This window comes from Pipra filicauda, unplaced genomic scaffold (assembly GCF_003945595.2).
Source record: "Pipra filicauda isolate LSUMZ 115617 unplaced genomic scaffold, ASM394559v2 scaffold70_size2993248_pilon, whole genome shotgun sequence".
NCBI classification, from domain to species: domain Eukaryota; kingdom Metazoa; phylum Chordata; class Aves; order Passeriformes; family Pipridae; genus Pipra; species Pipra filicauda.
Genome location: NW_024104876.1, coordinates 1,801,793 through 1,826,069, shown reverse-complemented (window position 1 = coordinate 1,826,069; position 24,277 = coordinate 1,801,793). Strand labels below are relative to the sequence as shown.

The window sequence follows — 24,277 nt, the reverse complement described above, 5'->3', positions numbered from 1 at the left end:
TTTGCCACGGTGCGTGGCCAGAGGGACAGGGACTGAGGCCATGGCATCCTCTGATGTGGATTAAAGAGACTGAAGCAGTGAGCTGGAGGTTCAAGCCCTGCACGTAACAGCAGGAGCACCCCAGAGAGCCAGGAAAGTCTAGGGCAACAAGAGCTGCAAGTGGAGCCCTAAGAGGGGTGGCACAGCATGGTGTGACCCAACTCTGCATCCCACTCTCCCTCCACACTTCTTACTCTCACTGCTACGACCTGCCCCCAAAATTGCTGGATTTGCCATGTTCCTCCTCCCTTTCCATGACCTGCCACATCACTTGGCTCATATCAGCCCCAAACAAAGCAGCTGCAGGGTCTCTTGGGACAAGAGGGGAGCTGTGCAGCAGCGTGGCCCCACAAGGACCAGGTTGCCAGGTGCTGCCCTGTGTGTGCTGGGTTTCCCCTCTCCCAGACTCCTCCTCTGGGGGGAGAGCTTGGCTGTGGGTCCTTGTGCCACCGACCCCCACAGCAAACATAAATAACAGCTCTGGAAACAATAGCCCCTGGAAGGCAGGAACCACCCAACATCTGCAAACAACTGGATGGGCTGGTTCTTCGGGATTTCTGCAAGATCTGTTTCCATCTTCCCTATTCCAGCTCCTGTCCTCCTGCCTCAAGGTGAGGTTTTCCTGCATGCATGCTAAGCTGGTGCCATCCAAATGCATCTCCAAGAGGATTTGCAAATGTACATGGGAAAGGGGGAGAGACAAGACATGCCAACAGGTCTTAAACTGATAAGGAAGGATTAAGAGAACAGGAGCTAATTGATCCAGCTTGCAGCCCATAGAGCAAGGTAAGGTAAATGTTAATATGACTAAAAGCCAATTGATTTAGTTTGCATTATAACCAGACTCATTTAAATGGAGGTATTTCACATGCAGAGCCGAATCCTCGGTTTGCTGGGATGCCTGTGCACCTCCCCGAGGGCGAACAGCTTTAATTAAAGCCCAGCACACTTCCAGGGCACCAGCTCCCCTCGCTGAGGTTTCCCCGCCAGCAGCGCAGCCACGCGTGCACCTCCTCAGAACTGTGCAACAGACCTTGTCCAAATATTTAACAGCAAATTTCCCCAGAAAGCTGGCTGGCTGGGAAGGGCAGGGTTGCTCTGAGCACCTGGGGAGATGTGGATGGGACATGTGGTGCAGAGTGGGTTGGAGATGCCTCGGGAAAGAGCATCCCAAGGGTGGTTGGGAGCATCCCCAGGCATCGGTGCGAGCACTAGCAGCTTGCTAGAGCATGGGTACCTTCACCAAAATGGCTTTTTCTGCGTTTATGTTCCCCTCTCCAAAAGAAAGAAGACCCTCCCCACCATTAACCCTTCCCTGCTCTGCAGAAGTCCCATCTCACAGGGCTTGGGTGAGCTGGGGGAGGAGAAGAGCCAAGGTAGAGCCCCAGCCCTTCCCCACCACCCCAAGCCCAGCTCATCCAGGTCCCTCCTTGCATTCTTCCCCCCCTTCCCCATTACTTTTGTCAATTCAGCTGCACTGAAAATCCCTTTGGATGCTTGCTCTAGGAAAAAGCAATGCAGAGCTATTGCCAAGGATTTCACACATAGCAACCATTGAGGCAGCAAGTGTTGTGGCAACTGGATCAACACCCTGAGCATGCAACAGCCTTTCTATCCTGGAAAGCTTTTTCCCCCTTTTCTTCTCCCTGGCTTTCAGGCAGATGTTAGTGTTTAGTCACTTTTAAGTATTTTTCACCGCTCTCCGTCCCCATGTCCAATGAGTCACCCCGTGCATGCGCAGGGCCGTGGTTCAGGGATAACAAGTCATCCCAAGATGCTTCGGCTCACACTTGACCCATGTCAAGTCAACAGGCTCCTCCAGGGGGAAGCAGGCACCCCCATCCCCACAGAGGTCAGGGGACCCCGGGCTGCCCAGCCCCGTACCTTGGGGTCCATGCGGAGGAAGTTGTGCGGTCCCCGGCTGCTCAGCGTCGAGCGCTTAAACGTCCTGCTGTGGTGAAAGTGGTAGTAGTTTTCTAAGCTTCCAATCTGAAAAAAAAAAAAAAAAAAAAAAAAAGAGTTCGTTTGGGTTTGTGTTTTGTTTTGTTTTTTTTTTAAAAGTGTGTTTTCCCGTGGTTGCCCCCCATTTTGGTACTGGCAGCGTCCCTCTGTGCATCAGTGCAGCCATGCCTTGCACCCCAAATCCTTCACTCACACAGAGCTCCTGGGGTTCAGGGTAGTATTCAGGATGCTGGCACAAACCCCGGTGCCACCGTGCCCTGAACCCCAAGTCCCTCACTCACACAGAGCTCCTGGGGTGCAGGGGGCATTCAGGATGCTGGCACGGACCCCGGTGCCACCGCTGCGGCAAACAGCGTTGGTGGTCGGACGCTGCACCGGCACAACAGAGCCCGGAAAACATTTTTATGAATTTTCACCCATTAAATGCATCTTTGCAAACTGCCTTTCATCAGCTCCCAAGCAGAAATAATGAGCTAAAAATGAGCTCAGCAGCTGCGGTGGAGCCAGGGGAGCTGTGCCTCATCCTCCTGCCTTCCCCACCCGACGCTCCGGCTTCGCCCTGGCAGCAGGAACAGCCCATAAGGAGAGGTGATGGGATCCCTGATAGCCCTGGGATGTTCCTGGGAAGCGTGGGATATAAATGTGCTCAGTCTGGAGTCAGGGACAGCAGCAATTGCAGGGAAACACAGTGCCAGCCATACCACCCTGCCAAGCCCCAGGGTGGCTGTGCTGCCTCCGGCCCTCTCATCCTGGCATCTGGAGACACCACAACTCCTCTTTTTTCATCCCAAAAGCACAGATAAAGTCCTGGGGCTATGCAATGAGTCAGGGATCTCAGGCAGGCACCTCATGTGAAACATCCCGTGGGGATTCGCAGCCAGAGGGATGGGAATGATTCAAAAGCTGCACTCACTGGTATGCAGCTCCCAGATCACACAATTTGGGCACAAATTGGGACAATGCTATAAATTCCCTTTTGCCTGAGGTTGGTTTTCTTCTTTTTTTTTTTCTAAAAAAAGAAAAAAAACCCCAAAACCCACACAAAAAAATCTCAAACCACGTCCCATGTCAGGAGCTGGATGCTGGGATCCAGTGACATTCCTTGTGTCTGGCTCGCAGGACCAGGAAGATCCATGCTACAAGAAGACATCTGTGGCCCAGAAGCTGAGGTGACATCTTTAAGGCCATGTGTGACCCAGGGGCCAGGGTGACATTCCTGAGGCCAGACCAGGACTGGCTGCAACAGGGCAGGGGGGAGCAAACAGGTTTGTCCAGATCAGACGCTAAAGCAGATGACAACTACTTACATCTTTATCACACTTGATACCTTGGGATGTGCCAGTGCCTCTTACAGGCATTAAATATTTAATTAGTCTTGCTCTGCCTTTTATGCCAGATTGTCATTTCACCAACTTTACTGCTGTTGGTGTGATTTTTGTAATTTATTTCCACTTGAGTTTATTTAAACTCTCCCTGTTCCCCCTTCCCCCCTCCCCTTGTATTCTTTGCATTACAGCAGAGCTGGGCACTTTCTTTAACATCCCCATAAAGCAGCTGCTCATCACAATCTGCTTTCGCCTTTTAAAACCCATTCATCAAACCCACTCATACTTAGGAAAGGGAAGGAGAATGCTTCAGCTTCTCCATGTTTTGGAGAAACCTTGAGCAAGGCCACCTTGTCTCTTGCTCACTTTGCCTGGAAATGAAAGCACAGGGCTTTCCATAGAATCCTGGAATGGCTTGGGTTGGAAGAGACCTTAAAGATCATCTCCAACCTGGCCCTGGACACTTCCAGAGATGGGGCAGCCACAGCTTCTCTGGGCAACCTGTGCCAGGGCCTCACCATGCCCAGAGTAAACAATTCCTTCCTAAGCGAAAGATTTCTTCCTTCCTTTTTGCAAATAAACACAAAATTACCATGTGATGCAAATCAGCAAGAGGACAGGGAGGGCAATGACCCCATCACAGGCTCTGGGGATACATGGCCAGAGCAGCAGGGAAAGCACCCTGTGCCCCAGGTTCTTTATCCTCCTGGGATTTACAGAGGGAAAAAATAAGAAAAACCTTCTTGTGCTAGGTCTAACTTGAAAGACTGAGCAGAGGTTGGTCCCAGTGGCCTCCAGGGGCCCCATTCCACCCAAGGTATTCTAAGGAGAATTTAAAAATGCCATTTTTTTAAATGGAAAAGTATTTGTTCTCCACATGGTGAGTCAGCTCAGTGAGGGCTCTGCAGTGCAAGCCCTCCAGCAGCTTTCCCAAACCATCCCATCTCTGTGAAGTGCAGCTGCACTGGTGTCTTCCAGGAGGATGTTTTCAGTTAGGAAGGCTGCAAGCACTCCCCTCCTGGGGACACCACCCATTCCCATCATGGACAAGGGCTCAAGCCGCTGAACTTCAGGAATTCTCAGATGGTCACGGACGTATTCAGCCCACTAAAGATCAAGCCCAGAGCTGCAAGTTCCAGCATCTCCCAGACAACAGGAATCCAGGAAAGCTCTAAGTCCAACCCAGAACGAATCCCATCCACCTCCTGCACTGCAGGTGGGACTGCTGAGGATGTGCCAGCCCTCCTAAAACTTAGCGTTGGACACCACACGAGGAAAAATCCGCATAAACCCTGCACCCAGGATGGGAACAGGCTCATCACCACCCCCGGGCAGCGGCTGCCCAGGGCCCCGGCCACGCTCAGCCCTCACAGCGCCCTCGGCCAGGCCTGTCCCGGCTCGCCCGGCACAGCCGCCAACAAAGCCCGGCGGGGAGGAATGAGCAGGCGTTCGGGGCTGTAAGAGCTGCTTCTTTTGTTGAGTTGTTTGCTTCACTCAAATAGAAGTTGACGCAAGTGATTCCCCAAGGGAAATGTCACTCTGTCATGACCCAGAAGGGTTTGGAGTGTCTCGGTTCGTGGTTTGGGCACAGGAACAGCTCAAACCTGTGTGTGCCAACCCCAGCAATGCCTTTCCCAGGCAGTATCATGTCAGGAGTCCCCAGAACTGCATCTCAGAGGAAAAGAGTTCACCAGTCACCATTGCAGGGCTGAGCCTCCTTGCACCTAGTTGGGCCTTCCAGTGACCATCACCTCTTGTCCTCCTCCCCCACCACATTGGACTCCACCCGAACATCTCCCCAGGGCAGGGTGATAACGCCCTTGGCAGAGTTTTCCAGCAGGTTTTGTGCAGGATCAGGCCTCCCAGGAGGGTCTGTCTCACTGGGGACTGTGTCATCCCCAGCAGCTCCACAAGCAGATGACGAAGCAGGAGAAGCTGGGGACACCCAGGCCCCCACAACACAAACCCCAAGCACAACACTGCAAATGTCACACACAAGTGTATGAGCGCAAGGAAAGTGGTTCTTTGAGGTTTGGCCCTTGAGAAGATCCAATGGGAAAAGCCAAAGGGGCTTGAGAAGCCAGAGGGCTGCAGGCAAGGCGTTGAGAGCAGCTGGGGAAGCCCCAGCAGCGCACGAGCTCCCAGTATCCACTGGAAAGGCGGGAGCCAGGAACACCCTGATGCAAGCACAGAAATATTTCCCCTGCTCTCCAGCCTGCACGGGGCTGCCCCGGGAAAGGGCTCAGAGGGGAGGGATGGATGCTCCAGTGGAGACACACTGTGCCCGTAGGCCAAATGCCTCCAGCGTCACAAGGATGAGCTCAGAAAACCGGGATGCTGGGGAAGGAGGGAGAGGCGACAGATGCTCCAGCGGGGAAGGGACACAGCAAAACCCCAAACCAGGAGCTGACGTTAGGCTGATGCAAATCGGGAGAGTGGGAAGTTCAATCAAGATATTCTCTGGCTGAAGAGGGATAAACACTGAAAAGCCCTTTGGGTTGCACAACCATCTTTGCCCAGCCCTGTGACAGAAGCGTTTGAATAATACAAGAGATTTTCTCCTTGGTGGGACTAGAGCCGACTGCAGCAGGTAGGAGACCGAGGGTGGGACATGAGGGGTTATCCCCCATGGGAGGTCACGGACACGGGGACAGGAGAAAACGTCCCCAATCCAGCCTTCCCCCAAAAAAAGATCGTTTACGCAGCACCCTGTGACTTTAATTATGGTTAAAAGCAGGGTTGCGATATAAAGCAAGGTTATAATTTGGAGTCCAGGAGACACCTTGGGCAGGAGGACAACCTGAAGTGCCTCCCAGCCAAAAAAGCACCATGGCAATAAACTCTGGAGGAAACTCCGAGGACACCAGCCCACATCTGGGATTGCAGAGGATGAAGAAATAGAGAGGAAAACGAGCTGCTGTGCTGAAAGTCGCCTTTAAGCCACCCGTGTGCTGAGTGGGCTTGAAAGCAAAAGTTCTCCGTGTTCCCAAAATCTCAGATAAACCCAGGCCAGAGAGTCCAAAGTTTGTTAAACCCATAAATGCAACTTTCCGGGGTGGGAGGAACTTGTGCAACCCCCCCGGCGGTGCGGAGCGAGGGCACTTCGAGGAGGGGCACTCAGCCGGGGGGGAGCGGGGCCGGGGCTGCCCCCAGGCCAAAGCGCTCCCCCAGCGTCTCCGCATCGTCCTCATCCTCATCCCGACCGCTCCGGGGGTCTCCCGGGGCTCATCTCCTGATCCTGGGACGCCCGGCACCGCCTCGGTCCCGGGAGACCACGCAGCTCGGCGGGAGCCCCGGCAGCGAGGAGAGCCCGGGATCCATCTCCCGACATCGCCTCGGTCCCGGGAGCGCCGGCACCTCCGCGTGACCCCCGCCGCCTCTCCGGTCCCGGGACCCTCGGCAGCTTCCCGGTGCCGAGACCCAGAGTGCGAGACCGCGGGCAGCTCCCCGGCACCGAGAGCCCCAGCAGCTCCCAGCTCCCGGCATCTGCCGCAGGCTCCCGGTCCCGGAACCCCCGGCAGTTTTCCGGGACGCCGCCGCCTCCCTGGTGCCGAGACCCCCGGTAGCTTCCCGGAACCCCCGGCTCCCCTCTGGTCCTGGTCCTCCCAGTGCTTTCCCGGTCCCGGGACTCGCGGTGTGAGATCCCGGGCAGCTCCCCGGTCCCAGGCTCCCCGCAACCCCCCGGCAGATCCCCGATCCCTCCCGCCAGCCCCCAGCGCGACCCCCCCGCATCCCGCTCCCGGTGCCCCCGCACCTGCCCGCTGCCCGGAACCCCCCGCTGCCCCTCGCCGTCCCTTACCTGCCCCAGGCTGATGTACCCGTAGGCGGCAGCGAGGCGGGCGGCCTCGGCGGGGCCCCCCCGCACCCGCACGGCCCAGTGGTTGGTGTAGACGGTGCGGGCGGGCTCGGCGGCGGCCCCGCGCCCGGGCAGCGCCAGCGGCAGCGCCAGGGCCAGCAGGCAGAGGCGGGCGGGCGGCGGGGCGGCCGCGCTCCCCGCGCCGGGGCCGGCGGCGGGCATGGTGCGGGGCCGGGCCGGGCTGGGCGGAGCGGGGCGCTGCGCCTTTTAACCGGCCCCGCAGCCCGCGGGGGCGGGGGGATGCTCGGGGGGGGCGGGGAGGGCCCGGGAGAGCGGGCGGACGGGGCGGCCCCCGGCACGGCCCCCCCGCGTCCCCCCCGCCCGCCGCCGGGCAGCCCCGCTGCGTGCCCGGCGCTGCTCCCCGGAAACCCCCCCGCGCACCTCTGCAGACCCCCTGCCTGCCTCCGGCAGCGCCCCGGACCTCTCCTCGCATGGCCCTGCGTCCCCCCGCCGCGTATCTCCGGACAACACCCTGTAACCCCCTGCGTCCCCCCTGTGCGTCCCGGTGCTGCTCCCCGGACAGCCTCCTGCATCCTCCCCGCATGCCGCGGTGCTGCGACCCGGAACCCCCCCCGGCTCCCCCTGCATGTCCCCGAACAACCCCCTGTGTCCCCTGCGTCCTTTCTGCTCGCCCCGGTGCTGCTCCCCGGACAGCCTCCTGCATCCCTCTGCATCTGCCCGCATCCCTCTGCATGCCCCAGCTCTGCCCTTCGGGTTTCCCCCTGCACCCCCCTTCCTCGTCCTTTGTGTCCCAACTTCCCCCCGGGCATCTCCTCTGCATCCCCCTGAGCACCTACCCTGCATCCTCCTAGTCAGTTCCCCATACATTCCCCCAGCTCTGCTCCCCAGGTAACTCGTGGCACCCTTCGGACGGAGTCTCTGCATCCCTCTGCATGCCCTAGCACTGCCCTCCGGGTTTCCCCCTGCACCCCATGGCACTGTCTTTTGTGTCCCCGCATCCTCCCTGGGCAGCCCCCCATGCATCCTCCCAACTCTGTTCCCCAGGTACCCCTGCAAGCTCCAGAGACAGTCCCGGTATTCCCGCTGCATCCCCTCAGCCATCCCATCATGCATCCCCCGCCTCCACTCCCCAGGTAGCCCACTGCACCCCCTGGGTAGCCATCCTGAGCCTCCTTCCCCCCTTGCCTCCCTGCAACCCGCTGGCACTGCCCTCCCCAGCATGCTGCCTGCTCCTCCCCCACCCCCATCCCTCGGCATCCCTACAAGCATCTCCCCCACCCCCATTCCCCCAGCATCCCCCCAGGCATCTCGCCCACCCCTCTGCACTACCCCCACAGACATCTCCCACTGCACTTCCCCCTGCATCCCTGCAGCACTGCCCCCCACATTCCCTGGACATCTCCCCTCCACCCCCACCACCCCCATTACCCCCATGCCCCTGGCACCCTCCTACATCCCCAGGCGACCCCCAGCCAGCTCCTCATGGGCTCAGGAAAAAGGCCAGGAGGGGCTGCCTGGTGGGGAGGGTTTTGGGGCAGGAATCTGGGGCAAGCCTGGCCGAGGTGGGCCCGAGGTGCACCTCTGGGAGCCGTGGGCATGGGCAGAAGAGCTGGAGTGCTGATTCTGCCTCCCAAGGAGGCCGTTCAGGGAATAGCAGAGACCTCATGGAGTATTAGAAAATGGGCTTTGTTTGGAGAAGGTGGCGGTGCATACAAAGGCCAGGCTTGGGAGTGGGTGGGTGATGCTCTGCTCCACAGCCCTCCCTGCCAGCGCCAGCCGAGCCGGGCAGCAAACTGACAACTGCCCTAAATGAAGGGATGTTTCACTGGCATCACATCAGAGCTTCACCTGAATCAAGCCGGAGCTTTGGAAATGCACCCAGGTCTTCCAGGGCTCTGGCAATGAGCAGCTGCATCCACAGGCTCCAGCCTGGATGGTCTCAGAGTGGCTGTGATTCCCGGAGTGGGTGTCATCTGTTTTCCAGTCCCTGAATAGATTCGAGTGGCATTTGGGGCACAAGCCCTCGGCCTCATCCATCTGAATGCAAACACCTTCCCAAGCCCCAAACAGCTTTGCAAATCCCACCTGGCTGTGGGATGGCAAGGAAGCATCAGGAAAGCAATGCCAGCAACAGGAAGGGGACACGGGCTGGGCAAAGGGGGGCACTGAGCACATCATATGTCCCAACACTGGAACTGGAGAGGAAAATCATGGTCTTATTGCCATCAGTTTGTAGCAGCCCTGGCAGTGGGCAGGTGAGGTAGTGGCAGCCCGAGGGAATAGGGAAGTGCTCCCAGCTCAGCAGTGAGATTAATCCGAGAGACATTTATAGGGAGCCTGTTCTGCATCAGACAGGGCCAAAATCCTCTGGCAGCTCCTGCACTGGGCTGGATTTGGCCTGTTTGCAGGCAGCAAGTCTATGGAGAGAGGCAGACGGAGGTGAGCCCCTGTGCCACAGACAGGCATGTCATGGGAAATTAGAAATAGCAGGAAATGGGGATTTGGAGGGTTTCTGTGTGCAGAGTGTGTTGTGCTTGCACTAACGATGAGACAATTTGCTGCCATGGGCAAAGAGGAATTTGGGGACTCTGTGCCCGCCATAAGCTGTTGTTGGAAATCACTGTGAATACCAGTGATGGCACATGGGAACACTGGAGCCTCCAGGGCTCATCATCCCACATGTCCTTGCAGGGCTGCCGCTTGTGCTACCTGGACAGAAGTGATGGGTTGTGCGTGGCCATTCCTTCTGATTACGTGGTGAAGGATGGTTTCCATTAGTACCAGCACATTGCAAATCCAATCCTCACTTGCCATCTGGTTTATGGGCTTTTCCTCGAGTTTTCCATTGATTAAGGTGTGTGAGATGGATGAGCAGGGCTGGCGGGTGCCGGGTGTGCTACGTGTGCGACGCACGCACGTGCAGAGAGATGCAGAGGGGCAGAGCCACAGGAGAGGTGAGAATAGATGAAAGAAACCCCTTTGGTTTCACAAAATCCACCTCGTTCTGCTGGGTAAGATCTGTGGGGGCCACTGCTGTCGGCAGGGGGTGCAAAGGAAGGTCGAAGTATCTCCACGGGGAGCAGAGGAGGGATGGGCTCCAGGGGCAGCTGGGAAGATTTAGGGTCTGATGGTGGGAAAAGCTTTCTGAAGCAAAGGGAGTAGAGATGGGAAAGAGGTTGCCTTGAGGAGGTGCGAAACCTCATCACCTCTGTGTTAGGTGGTGAAAAATAGGCAAATCCCGGGAGAATCAGGCTGAATCCACATCCAGGAGCACTCCCCACCCCACTACAGTGGCCCATTGAAAACAAAACCCATCCACATCCTGCATCCCAAACCTTCCATCCCAAGGCCATTGACCACAACTCCCAATGTATCAGCCTGGGAAATAGTTACTGGTACCAATAAAACCTTGTGCCCTGTTGTGGGTCTGGCAGTCTGCAGCTCAGCCTGCAACAGCGAGGGGGGTGAGAGCCTTACCCAAGCGCTGATTGCCACAGTTTTGGTGCTCTCCAGTCCCTGCACAGCTCCTGCCCCCTCTCCCACTGGCATAATTTTGAAATTCAGAGTGGCAACTTTCCCAGATGAACCCATGGGATTTACCAGGGGTGTCAGGAAAAACAGACTTTGGCCCCACCTGCTTTGCAATGGATGTAGACTAAGGCAGAGGCTCCGGTTTAACTCTTTTCGTGGGATTATTTGAAAACCTGGAGAATTACAGTGAGACACCAATGATGCAATAAATTTTGCCAGCCTGGAGGTTAAACAGAAGCTGCTGCAAAGGCAGCACGGGAAGAGGCACTGCTGAACCAGTAACGTTTAAATTCTCCTGAATAAAATTCATAATAATCCTGGCAGTTTTATATCTGCCCATGAATTACAGTTAAAATCCCACCACGTCCCACTCACGCTCGTTGCTCCGTACGGCAATAAGATTATAGCTGAGAGCTGGACGGGCAGGGAAGAACGTCATTTAAATGCAGTTTCTTTGAAAACCGAGCCCTTCTTTTTAAGGCAGGTTCAGAAAAGGAAAGTACAAATAAGGCTCTCAAAAGGTGCTATTTTTTCCAGGGGTGGGATGGCAGGGCTGGCACTGCCCTGGGCAGCGGGACTGCCACCCTGTCCCTGCCTGCGGAGGAGGGACGGGGAGGTGGGAGCTGTGCCTCTGCCTGCTCCAGTGCAAGGAGTTAAGCAAACAAAAGCTGTTTTGCAAACACACACGGTCCAGAGGTACCCCCGGGATGCCGGGACAGGGCGGCCACTTGGCTCGGGGACATCGACCAGCCGGACCCCCAACGTGGCTGGCGGGAGCTGCCCAGTGAAACCCCGCAGCCACAGGAGCTGGGGTTTTATCCTGTGCGTGCTGAGAGCCTGTCGACATGGAGATTACAGCAAAAATCAGGTTAAACCCCATTTATCTGACCCAAGCGAAGCCCGTGTGCGTGTCCCAGGGACGTGCAGAGGCGTGAGCGGGGCCATCACCGTGCTGATGGCTGCGAATGTGTCCCGGTGCGCCTGGAGAGCCCGACAAACCCCGGCCCTGCAGCTGCGCGCGGTGGGCAAACCAGGGCATGCGGTAATTAAACCAGCACACCTGGAAATAGCTCTTTCTGTAGCTCCCAGGCTTAGCCAAATGAGCGAAATTTGCGCTGGCATAATTAAAGCAATGTGGTTCAGGATCTTGTCTGCACCGAGGAGTTACTGCAGCTTGACTCTTCGCACCCTGGTGACAGCCCACGTGGAAGAACCCTCCAGCTCCAACCCCTTCACGGCTCCAGCGCTTACTTCTTGCCATCAAACTGCCCATTAACACCAGCCCATTAACACCAGTTCATTAACACCAGCTTTCAAACCTGTCTAGCAGCACAATGGCTCCAACATCTTTCCGTAGCTCACTCTGGCACACTGCGACTGCAAAGCACAGGGCTCTCGACTGCCGTCCCTGCTCCACTCCAGGGAATTGTAAATCTGAAGGAGAAATCAGTAGTTTTCCATTTATATTCACTCAAACAAACTTTTTTTTTCTCTCCTCGTCCTTTTAGGTGTTAAAATAACCCCAGACTCACTAGTGGCCAGATGGTTTTGGGAGTATTAATGGTAAAATCCTGCACACGAGTGAGCTGATGGTGAAACTTGCCAGTGGAAAATAAGATTTGGAGCCGCCGTGAAGCATCATCCCCGTGGCTGATGTGTCACACAGCACACGGGCCCTGGCAATGCCACCAGTGTCACCATGCAGCCACCTCCAGCTTTGCAGCTGGGAAAACCCTGGGTGAATTCCCAGGAGATTTGTGCCCACTGGAAAAATCCTGTCCCTGCCTTTTTCCTTTCCTTCCTAAATCTGGATTAGACTGCTTTCAGACTGAAGAGGTGACATCAAATATGAAGGGGAGGAAGGAGGGGATGAGGTGGAGGAAGGTCAGAGAGGTGGGGATGAGTGACAGCTCCATGCTGGTGCCCAGCCCTGGTCACAATACCCCAGGCACAGGGAAATTAATCTCCAAGTGCTTGAAACACCCATTTTATAAATCTCTGATCCCTGGCAGCTCTCAGTGAGAAACGAGGAGAATTACAGGGAAAAAAAAGGCTCCTGCCAGGCTGGGAGAGCTCAGAACCACAGGGATGACCGAGGAGGATGTGCCAATGGTTTCCTACCATCCAGCACCTCTTCCAAGCACTGAAGGCAGCAGCCAGAGGGATTTAAATTGGGGATTAGAGAGGCTGGCCGGCTGCGATGATACTCTCGGGGTACGGGAAGCGGAGCATCCCCAGCGCCAGAGGTTTTAGCTGTAATTAGACCAACATCTGTCCGGCGAGGTCGGGGCTTGCGCAGTCACTGCACTGCTCCAGGCTGGGCTAGAGATTTCCTGCAAGCTCCTCCTGCTCCGCTTTCCTGCAATTTCACAGATATTTGGATTTCTTTTTTTTTTTCCCATCTGACGCGTTCTTCCTCTCCGAAAGATTAAATCTTGATTGTCAGGTACTGGCGTAGCAGGCAAGTAGATTTTCCTGCCTAGTCCAAATGTCATCCTGGTAAAAACGCTAGTAATAAAAAATAAAAGAGAAAGGCCCCGCTATGCACTCAGGCCTGTAAAAATATCCAAAAGATAGATCTGGAATTTTAGAAACAATTGAAGCCCAGTGGCCGAAGGGCGCTCTGGGGACTGCCAGGCCCAGCACAGACATTCACAGGGTGGGAAAATCAATAAGTTAAAATAATTGCCTGTGTGATTGGTCTTGAATTGAAAGGGAACAAACCCAGACCTTCTCACCCATCTCAAATAGTTTTTGGGTTTACTGTTATTTTGGAAATTAGGGCAAGGAAGGAAATGCCCAAGTGAGGCGTGGTGGGATGGGGAGATGCTCCAGCTCCCGCTGCATCCCTGTGGAGCTGCACTTGAGCTGTCCTGGCTCCCACTCACTGTGTTTTGGAATACTTGGGGTGCAAAAGGGCTTATCCTCAAGGAGAGGGTGCTTGGAGAGGGAGGATACCCCAAGGATGTGCCCTGGTGGCACCCACCTCACATGACACATCTACATGTGAGGTAGGAACCCGTCCTCCTCCTCTCCTGGTTGCTGCCACCATCCCATTTCATCCAAGAGCACCATACCAGGGGACAGCGTTGGAGCCAAGAGGGAGCTGGTAATAAACTGTGGCCAACTCAACCCCACCCCTGGAATAGCAGGTCTTGGAAAAGCCGGTTACACCGGCGCTGCGTGGGGGACGTGTTGTCGCCGTGCAGGGGGAGGCTATTTTGGGTTCCCCTAAAGGAAGCACAGCCATTGTCGTTGGAATGATGATTCCAGGGCTGGACTTGGGATCAAAAATTGGACTCCAGGGAGAGCTGGGGGTCGCCAGACAGGGATGACCACATTCTGCTTGCTGTGGTGGCTTTGTCAGATCAAACTCAAATCTTTTATTTCACAGAGTTCACGTCTCCAGGTTGGGTGATGTCCCCAAGGATCCAGCTGCGACTGGCACAGGATGAGCCCTCCCAGTGCATTTTCACTTCCCAGCAAACCCTGTTGCACCAGAGCAAGCACTGGGAGCAGAAACACACACAGAGAGAGAGAGAGATGAGCCTGGGGGTGGAGAGATGCAAAGATCAAACCAGCAGTGATTTCAAAATAAAATCCTACAGCCCAGGGAAAACACGGCATGTCCCTGCCGAGGCTATCATTTATGCCAATTAAAAAAAAAAATTGGCATGGCACGAAGGAGAGCTGCGTGGTATTTCCTGAAAAGGGTGTGGGGAGCATCCTTGGAAAGCCTGCTCTGCACAATGTACTTGCTGTTTACAGAAAAATAAATTTTGCTGTGACCCACCTGTCCCTGAAAAGCAGCTATTTAGGACTGGAACATGGTCAGCTTGGAGTCAGTGGCCGGGTCTGTCCTGACTGCAGAGTAGCTGGCACCTTCGCCAAGCTCTGGGGTTTGGCATTTACCTGTAGCTCTTTAATTGCTGCAAAATGCCTTGGAAAAAAATGCAGGAGAGCTGTCCAAGCAACAAGCGCTCCTGACTAAAGGTCTTTCCCCCACAGCTTTTGGCTGGGGGCCATTAACCCCTCTGCCAGCCCCCAGAGCCGTGCCTGGCAGTGCCAGGACGGAACAGGACAGGTTTTCTCCTTTGTCACCTTTGGGTTTTGGGAGCATTTTGGGAGCATTTTGACCCAGTTGGGAATCTGGGGGTTCAGAGCCTGGTTAGCAGCAGCTTTGCCAGAGAGACGACTGTGGGAGTGATGGGTGGGATCACCCTGCTGGTAAAGGACAGGAGAGATCCCCTCGGGAAGGGACAATTTTTGGCAGAGAAGGGAGTGTTTTGTGGGCTAATGTCACCACGATCCCCAACAAGCCAGCACTCACTCCTCATCCCAGTGGCAGAGCATGCTTGGGGCTCACCAAGGGCGTTCCTGGAGGTTTCGGCAGCATAGCAAGACTTGCCAAAGCCTAATCGCCAAGCAAGCTTACCTTTGGCATGGAATTTCAATGGGGGAGAGTGGAAAACAAACACAAACCCACAGTTTGGGTGGGTTTTCTTTTGCCTGAGCCCTGCTCAGAAGCTGCAGGCAGGAGGTATTTGGGCAGCCGGATGGGATCCAGGGTTTTCTGGGCGGCCGCGATGCTGAAGAGAAGCAGCTCCACCTAGGGCAGGCTTTGCTAGAGCAGGGCCGACCTCGACACCAGTTCAACCATCAACCATCATCTGTGCCAGGGAATGGCAGCATCTGCTTCAGCCTGCAGCCAAGCTTCAAGCCAACACCAAAGCCCCAAGTCTTGGGGTCAGTTTGGGGCTAAGAGTTTTCCCTTTGTCACATTGAAAAAAACCTACTTCCAGTGTTTATTTTCCTTCCTCATGAGGCTGGAAAATGGGAGGTAAAAATGTCTGTTTTCAGCAAATTGCCCTTTGCATCCTGCAAAAGCACCCCAAGACCCGTGGCGGAGGGAAATACTGCAATGAGCAAAACTCCACAGCAATAAAACCCCATCCTGAATGGAAAAAGACTCTTAAAAAGAAAGTCAAAGGCAAAGCAGGGTTTTATGGAGCGCTGGATGTGTCTGTATTAGTCCCATAAAAATCAGCTGTTGGGGAATATTGGCTTCCCTGCAGGAGACGGCAGGAGAGATGCTAACCTGGTCTCATTTTGAAAGCTGCTTATTAGTCCTCATCAAGCATAATTATACTTCAAAGCCAAATGAGATGTCCAATCGAATTTTGAACACACATTAATGTTTTTAAATGTGAAAAAACCCTATCAAAACCCATTTATTGAATCCCAGCCAGGCTTGAAATGTTAAAATTGATGCTGCTAATGGCCCTGGGAAGGGGGGGCCTGCAGCTTCGTTGCAGCTTTGCCAATTAAACGGTTATTACTGACCAATTAGGCAGATATCAACCTGGTTTTCAGTGATATCTGATTAAGCGAGTCCTGCAGATCAGCCTTGGTTGTTAACCAGGGGAAAGAAACACCTTCTCCCCACCAGCACCCCCAGGATACTCGGACCAGGCAGGGTTTGTGTCCATCCTGCCCATGAAAAATCCCCTTTTCTTCCAGCACTACCACTCTCCTGTGGGAAACATCTCAAGGACCCGCCTAGGCACAGCAAAAGAGCCAGGAAGGAAATGGGAAGGAAATGAGGGAAAAGGGGAAAATTAACCACACACAGAGGGTGGCTTCTCCCCCTGCAGATTGCAGGTTGCTGCTGCCCGGCACATGCTGGGCCATGCCCATTCACAGGCTTTTCCAAATATTATCCCAATATTTTCTTTCAGTTCCTAGATAAATGGGCCTCTTCAGCAGGCTTTAAGCCCGCTCTGTTCCAACATTTTCTTTAAAGCTGCAGAGGAAACATTTGAGTTACTCTGAGCTGCTGAATCCTGCTTTCAGGGTTGAGCTGCAAGGGGTTTTCCAAGGCAAAATAGGGGCAGTGTTGGGCTTTTTCCTTGTTTAATCAGGAAATATGAAGGAGGCCACATCGCCCCTTAATCTTCCTTTCTTCCTGCCTCCTCTCCCAGCCTGCAGTCCATCTTTCCCATGCTTTCCTGTGGTCTTTGCAAATTTCCGAGCATGTTCTCAGCTTTCCATAGCACCCCGTGGGCAAGTGGGAGCATCCCCCTGGCAGAGCATCCCCCCCCACCTCTGAGTACCCCTGAGCCAGGGATATCAGGCTGATACCCTGATATCTCCCATGGGGCTGGGACAGCAAGACCCCAGCATCCAAGGGAGCTGAGGAAAGTGCCTGTGCAATGGCCTGGGGGTGGCAGAGCTAGACAAAAGATAGGAAAGCACAAAAAAAAGAGCAAAATTATGGAAAAATTTCAGTGCAAAGAGCCACTTCCTTCTGAGGACTGGATGCAGCAACATGTAGAGGCTCCATCCAACCAAAATTACACTGGATGGAGGATGCTGCAAGCCCAGGGAGGCTGGCATGGTTGAGCAGGGGATGGCTGCTCTCCACCTTGTCCCAGGTGAGCAGGAGGTGCCTCTGGATGCCCTGAGTGGCTTGGACAGCCCAAGGGAAGTGGGGTTTGGGCAGTGGCTGGGCAAAACAGCCCTTGGCCACAGGGATGGGGCAGGTGTGAAGCTGTTCATAGTTCTGAGGATCCAGAGAGAGAAGGAAAATTGAAAACATCATGGCTCTGGGAGTCCCTGATGGGCTGGAGAGGAGCAAGGGAAGACTTGGTACAGGGGGGCATTGCTGAAGGCTTTCACTGCCCTCACATTCAGCCCTGGACATCAACAGCTGATCCTCACTGGGTCTGGGGGCACCAAGGGAGGTGATGCTCCCTGGGTGCTGAGACATGTGGGGTCCATGTGGACTTGTCCTTGGGAAATGCCACTGATAAGGACACCGAACCTGTGATGTGCAGGAGCATCCCCAGAGCGATGCCCGAGGGGGTCCAGCCCCGGTGATGGGATCCATCCCCGGCCCTCAGTGAGTGGGGTTGGGACATGGCCCTGTTCTTTGTCCCCTTGCCGTGAGCTTCCAGAGCTGGAAAGGGTAACACTCCCTTTTCCGAAGATGCGGGATGGGGCGTGAAGCGGCAAAAATCCCCAGGGTCCGTGGTGGCTTCTGCCTGTACCCATCCCCCGGAGCAGTGCAGAGGATAATCAGCGCGTTTTCTCCTACTCTTCCTTTACCCCGGAGCATCCCTCGGGTCCGGGGGAGGAAAATCCCCCGCGGGGCCGTGCCACGGGTGTCTGGGTGCAGCCGAGGGCGTGGGGGATGTGCCACGGCCCCCCGAGCCCGGGGAGCTCCATCCTATCCCTGTCTTCGCCCCGACCGGCGGCCGGTGCGCCGGGCCGGCACTAGGTGGGGATGGCACCACGCCGCGGGGAGGAGGAAGGGCGGGAGGAAGGGCAGCGGCTGCTGCCGGAGCTGCCCGGGGAGCAGCGGGGGCTCGGGATGCGGGGGAATGAGGGGATGGAGCTGAAGGGAAAGGCTGAAGGGACGATGGGGCAAGGATGCTGGAGACTGAGCGGTAGGGATGCTGGAGGCAGCAAGCGAGCCAGTAGCACATCAGGCTGCTGGATGGGCGTTATTGCAAATGTTGTGGCTGTCAGAAGGTCTGAGCCCCTCTCCTCACCCCTCTCAGGCTCATAATGGTTATTAATTACATTTTGCAGTTTTAGAAAGGAAATACTTCCCACGTGTTCTTCTCGGCCAGACCTTATCCTGAGTCCCACAGCTGGTTTCATCCATGTGTCTGTGCTGGATCATCACTAGGGTGGGACACTGGCACAGCTGTGACCTGGGCAGTTGGTCACCGAGGTCTTGGCCTCACTGGAAAAGTTGAGAGGTGGCCACAGCACTGGGAGAGGGGTGCAAAGTGCTCGTGGTCCCAGTACCACCTTACCGCTGGGTTAAAGAGGGATGAGCCCATGGCAGGAGGAAAACCCACCACAGGGGAGTGTTTCACAGTCCCTGCTTCACCTTGGCTGCTCAGCCAAGGGCAATACCTCCAGAACCTGTTGGACACAACAGGCCAACACGATAAACCCTGCATGTGAAAGGGTTTACTTGCTGTAAATTCTACAGAATTCACTTGATCCAATCCTACCTCATGAGTCACCACAACACACAGGGCATGGCTATAAATCTCACTCCCCTCCCTGCTCACTCTAAGGCTCAGCTCGTATCTGCAGCTGCTGCACGAGGCACTTCAGGAAAAGCATCACCCTGAAACCCTGTTCCAGGAGACAGGATTTTCCCAGCCATGGTCAGGTTTTTCCTTCATTTTTGCTTTCTGTCTACCCCTAAAAATCAACAAACCAGACCAAATCCTGCAGCGTGTGTGTCAAAATCCATGTTCACAACAGAAACATTGGCTCAGAATCAGCCACTGAGGTTTGTGCCCTCAAACCAGGGGACAAAGGAAGGCAGCATCACTGGGACAGGACCATAAATCAGATTATTGATTTAAATGTAACTATTGATTTAACCCCTTCTGTGGCTTCCCTCTGTTCCCCACGTGCTCATCCAAATGACAGAGACCATAATTTTAGCCAAACTCCATGACCACTCATTGTGCAAATCATCGGTCCCCAAAACCAGCAGGTCCTTGCATGCCCAGGGACAGTTGGCACGTCCCCAGCTGCTCCCCTGCCAGCACAGAGGGCACCTGCCAGCCTCAGAGGTGGCACTGGGCATAATCAAGAGCAGGATTTGTCCCCAGGAATAAGGCAGGGATGTGAGAATAGACATGGTCAGGGAGGGCCCTGAGAGCAAGAGCACACAAAGCAGCATCATATTACCTGGTGTCATCAGTGCCACGGGTGCCAGATGACACTTCTCTGATGGTTTTCTTCTTATCATAGTAAATATCAGGTTCTGAGGGTATTACCACATATATATATATATATATATAGTATTTATATATATATATCCCAGCAGCTCCAGTAGGACCCCAGTGTTGCATTTCTCAGAGGAAAGCTTGTGGCTGCGATGCACCCAGAGATGCTGCCTTACCTTAACCTCATCCAGAAAAGTCCCTCCAGCACCTCCAGGACTGCAGCCTCACCTTCTCAAAGTGGCATGCACCGAGCAGAGGTGTTCTGGGGAGCTCCCCGGCCTAGACAGAGTAGGGAGGCAGTGGGAGGTCAGGACTGTGGTGCAGGAAGCGATCCCCCTCAAGCTCAGCCTGGCTTGAAAGCCCATCACACACTAACACTAACAAACAGTCAGTGTGTTTATATCCTATCTTCCTGCCAGAGAGCAGGGGTTATTTTTGGCGTATTTTGTCGTTGTTGGAAACGTCAGTGAAGGCGAGGAACAGCACAGAGCTGTTGGGAAAGCCCAGAGGCAACTGCCCCAGGCACAGAGTGATGAGATGAGGGATGTGGGAAGCTGCTCCAAGCCATTTACACAGGGATTGGGTTTTGCCTACAGTATGTGGGACACCTCCCTGGCTGCAAAAGACTTGAGGATTAAAGGCAGAATGGGCAATCCAAGCCACCTCCTATTCCAGCCCCACACTGCTCCCACTCACCCCATGCAGCAATGGAGCGGGACAGTCATCCTGAGCTCTCACCCACCAGGTTCTTCACCTCTTCCCACCTGTCCTGCCCATGCACAGACCATGGACATCACCTGGACACCAGCAGCGATGTTCTGACATCACTGGGCACCTCTTCCAGCCTGCACCCGCTGCCTTTTGGTAGGGCTGACTGCTAACACTGAGTTAAAACAGAAAGGAAGAAGAGAGAACAAAGCAGCTCATGGCCCACTTGCCATTGTGCCACAAGGCTTGGCCATGTTCCTTCAACTCACTGATGGCTTTAAGATCACTTAAACCACTCACCTCCCCCATTTTTCCCCAGCAAGTGACCTCCTTACCCACACTTTTGGATCTGCTTTGTCCCTCCTGTGAGCACCAGATGTCCTCTGCAGGACTGCTTTTCCTTACAAAACCAGCAAGATCAGCAGGGAGAGCACACGAGTTCCTGCAGGCACTTGCAGGCTGATGGCTGTGGCAGATAGCTGGGTCTTCTCTTTCAAACGTGTAACTAAAATAGGGAGCACGAGTGGCTGGAAAGCCCAGGTTTGATTTGGGCAGAACCTTGGACTAGTATCAGCCAAGAGGAAAACAGGTAGAACCAGGACTTTGGCAAAACCCAAACCCAGGCGTGCTAACTCCGATTACCCTGCTGCAGTAGGGACTATGACTGTAAACACCAACCTTTCAGATGGTTTGTCCATGAAACAAAACATTTAAACCCAGAAAGCAGACAGGGAGGTGAGGAGAGCCCTTCTTCCATGCTAGCCCCTTATCTGTGGTCTCACATCTCCTTTAGCCTCTGCAGCTGTTAATTCCCTGTGCATCACCCAAGGATGTGGCCACCTTCACAGTTCTTGTCTAGCACATGTAGTTTAGAGGACTGTGCTCCACCTGAGAAATGGTTTATCCCCACAAACACACTGCAGCCGTGAGCAGAAGGTGCCATGGGCTCTACTTGGCATCAAGAGCCTGAATTCAGCCCTACCCTTGAGCATCCATTCAGACTCAGCACTTTTTCTGGGCCTCTTTATTTTAGCCCCAACCAAACAGATGAAATTAAGAGCATCCACATTAATTTACTGTGCATGTGAAGGGGTTGAGGATTTCTCCTCCAGCTCAGAGCAGGAGCCCTGTGGCCACACTGAGCCCAGCACTGCCATCCAGCCTCACCAGCATGTCCACCTCCTCCTCCCCAAAGATGAGCAGATAACAGGGCAATTGCCATAATTCTGTCTCTGTTCTTCCAGCCCTGCTGAAAGCAATTAACAAAGCCAGGCACTAATGAACTTGGCTACACAGCACCTCGGAGATGGGTTATTGCCATTTGAGGTGGAGGAAAACCAAGGCGAGAGCAGGTGGAGTGGCTGACCCTGGTCATGAGGTACCTCGGGTTGGATGCAGGAGCTGGAGCTCCCTGCCTGGAGCAGGGAAAGGATGGCAGGTAGACAGGAGGGCAACCACAGCTTTCTCATGTGGTGTCTGTGGCTGGAGAGACTGGTTTGCCCACGTTTGGGATGGCAGGAGGGACTCCCCACCCATCCCGGTCCTGTCTCAGCTTTGGGGAAGCTGTGTCTCTGTGGCCAGAGCAGCCGGCACCCCCATCCTCCTCTGCATTCTGCCTCCCAAGTTTTCCCAGACCCCAAATGCTGACAGTGAGGTGTGGAACAGGAGGGCTCATGGGTCCCCTTGCATGGAAACTTCCTCAGTTTGTGACTCACCAGCCCACCCTCCCTGGCGTCACTCGTGACTCGGACTTTGTGGCAGCAGCATTCCACCATCTCTTATCAGTGAAGAAGACAACAGGGCAGCCCGACCCACCTGCAGACAGGTGCCCAAAGCCTCTCCCTGCAGCATTTTTGGACCAACCTCCATGTTCTTCTGCACTGAGCATCCTCTTATATATGACAGGTCTCCCTGCAGCAGCTGCTCTTGCGTTCTTGCTGGTGGGATCACAGTGGGTCTCTCCAGGTCTGCCTGCAAGTGTGAGGATAGCTGATAAATCCCAGGGATGTGGCCTCTGCAGCACATGCTCTTACAGCACACATGTCCTCACATGCACGTTGATGGCATGCTAAAAATATTCTCCACTTTTTGACCGATTAAAATTTTCCAGAAGAGTTGGAACCACAGCCCACACCCTATCTGTGCAGCCAGAGGTTTCCCCTCACCTCCTCCAGCCCTGCCGGGAAAACAGAGATTACTGAACAACGTTTCTGGTACTTTGGGTCTTTTTTCGGTCATTTTAAAAGCCTGGTTAAATTATCACCTTTCTTCAGTTGTTCATTTTGTGATGTCTAGCACCATCCTGGAGCCAAATCAGCACTGTGACACCCTGTCTTGCTCTCACACTCCCACTGAGAAGGCTGTAGGTGAGCTGGGATGCTCCCACCCCCCACCCAAAGCCCCATTTTGATGGCTCGGAAAATCAAACAAGAAGACATGTTTTTAAACCAGCTCTCATCTGGTCTTAGGCAGCAGAGAGCTAACCCTGGCTTGGTGACAGCTCTGAATGATGATTTTCTTGTCATATCTCTCAGAGGTGCCTGTTGTGCTGGGTAAAGGAGGAATCTGAAGGATGCTCACAACCCTCTGGCTACTGGCCAGGCCCCTCTATGCCATCACTGACATTCATGCCAGCATTTTCTTTGCCCACTTTGGCTCTTGACCATGGAGGAGAAGCAGGGGAGGCCACAGAAGGTGTTTGCACAACAAGAGGACGTCTCAGCGAGACCAGAGCCTTTGCCAAACCCAGAGCTAAGCTGATAGGAAGGAGATGTCATCAGTGTGCTTTTGCTAATTATCACTAATAATTATTTGTGTGTAGTTTCTCTTAGGAGCTCTAGTTCTGTCTCTGCCCCTGCTGCTCCTGCAGCCCTGTGCAAATAAAGCAAACTGGGGGGGGTCCTGCCCCAAAATCTTGCAGGTGAGAGAAGGAGGGTGAGTGCAGCGTGTGGGCAATGCCCCGACCATGGTGGCCAGCGTGATGGATTCCCCCTCTTGATCTTCTCTCCCCACTCACACCAGTGACAGCCAGTTAGACACTGTGTCCTCCGTTTGCTTTTCTGAGTGTGTTTGGTGCCTCAGCCTCTTGTCAAAACCCAGCACAGCTATTAGCTGCTCCCTCCCATGTGGGATATCTTTCTGCTGACATGGCAATCATTTTCCTGTCAACGCGCCTTGACAGCACCAGGATTTCTCATTTCAAGTCCTGGTGTGTCCCAGGGTGATTCCCAGCTCCTCCATTAACCCCTGGCCCTGCAGGATGGGGGTAGCCAGCCCTGATGGATGCTCTGCTATCCCTTCTACCTCTGGTTAGCAGAAGCTGCCTCCTGTTTTTCCTCCCAGTGCTTGCCATACCTATGCAGAAGAGGGTTTAACCTGGAGGTAGAGGATGTCAGACTTTTCTTCTCTTTTCCCTCTTATTTTCTCTGCTGAGAACAATGGAGGCAAGGTTTGCAGAGGGAGGTAATGTCTTTTTTTAGACTGACTGAAATAATTAGAAGAAAAACCAGGCAGGCTGTTGGGTACATGAGCCCTCCAGCAGGCCTGAAATAGCTGCAGAAGTCTGCAAAGCTGAATACCAGTGGAGAACAATAGCTCTGAGCGTGACTAGTTGTGTTAACCAGTTCTGCCACTGAAGACCATTCCCCAGCTGTTTTTCTTGGGTGAATGGAATGGCATCACCCCTCTGCTGAAATCCACTATCCAGAGAGCACCCCATGGCCAGGAGCCATCACTGTGGCTGTGGGAGCCACGTGGCTACACGTGAGCCCTGGGCATTGCTCCATGCCAGCTTTGTGGAGCATCTCTCACCTCTCTGCACCCCGTTCCCTGTCCTGCTGCTCCTGGGACCTGACCTGACCTCAGCCCCAGGGACACTGTCCCACCCTGGACCTCCTCTGACCCCCAGGACCCTGCCTGATCCTGAGAAGTCTCTGATTTCAGGGATACTGTCCTACTACAGAGGTCTGGTGTGATCCCACGGGACCCTATCTGATCTCTGGGGACCCTGTCAGACCTCATGGACCCTGCCTGACCTGTGGGACCTGCTGATTTCAGGGACTGCCCTACAACGGGGCTCTGGTCTGATCCCTGGGACCCGGCCTGACCGCAGGGACCTTATCGGACCCCAGGGACCC

General features: G+C 54.6%; 1 protein-coding gene across 2 annotated transcripts in view; it reads right to left on the bottom strand.

Moving 5' to 3' along the window:
* Positions 1-19,830, bottom strand: part of PCSK6 (proprotein convertase subtilisin/kexin type 6) — a 47,156-nt gene extending 27,326 nt beyond the window's left edge. Inside the window, exons 1-3 of one of the 2 annotated variants that reach the window (XM_039389168.1) lie at positions 19,610-19,830; positions 11,994-12,108; positions 1,924-2,028 (exon numbers count right to left, since the gene is read on the bottom strand). In XM_039389168.1, coding sequence (XP_039245102.1) covers positions 1,924-1,935 — 12 coding nt within the window. In that variant the 5' untranslated portion in view covers positions 1,936-2,028; positions 11,994-12,108; positions 19,610-19,830. Of the gene's footprint in view, positions 1-1,923; positions 2,029-7,125; positions 7,345-11,993; positions 12,109-19,609 lie in introns of those variants that run through there. The other variant, XM_027714828.2, reaches the window with a different exon arrangement.
* Between the last annotated feature and the right edge of the window lie 4,447 nt (positions 19,831-24,277).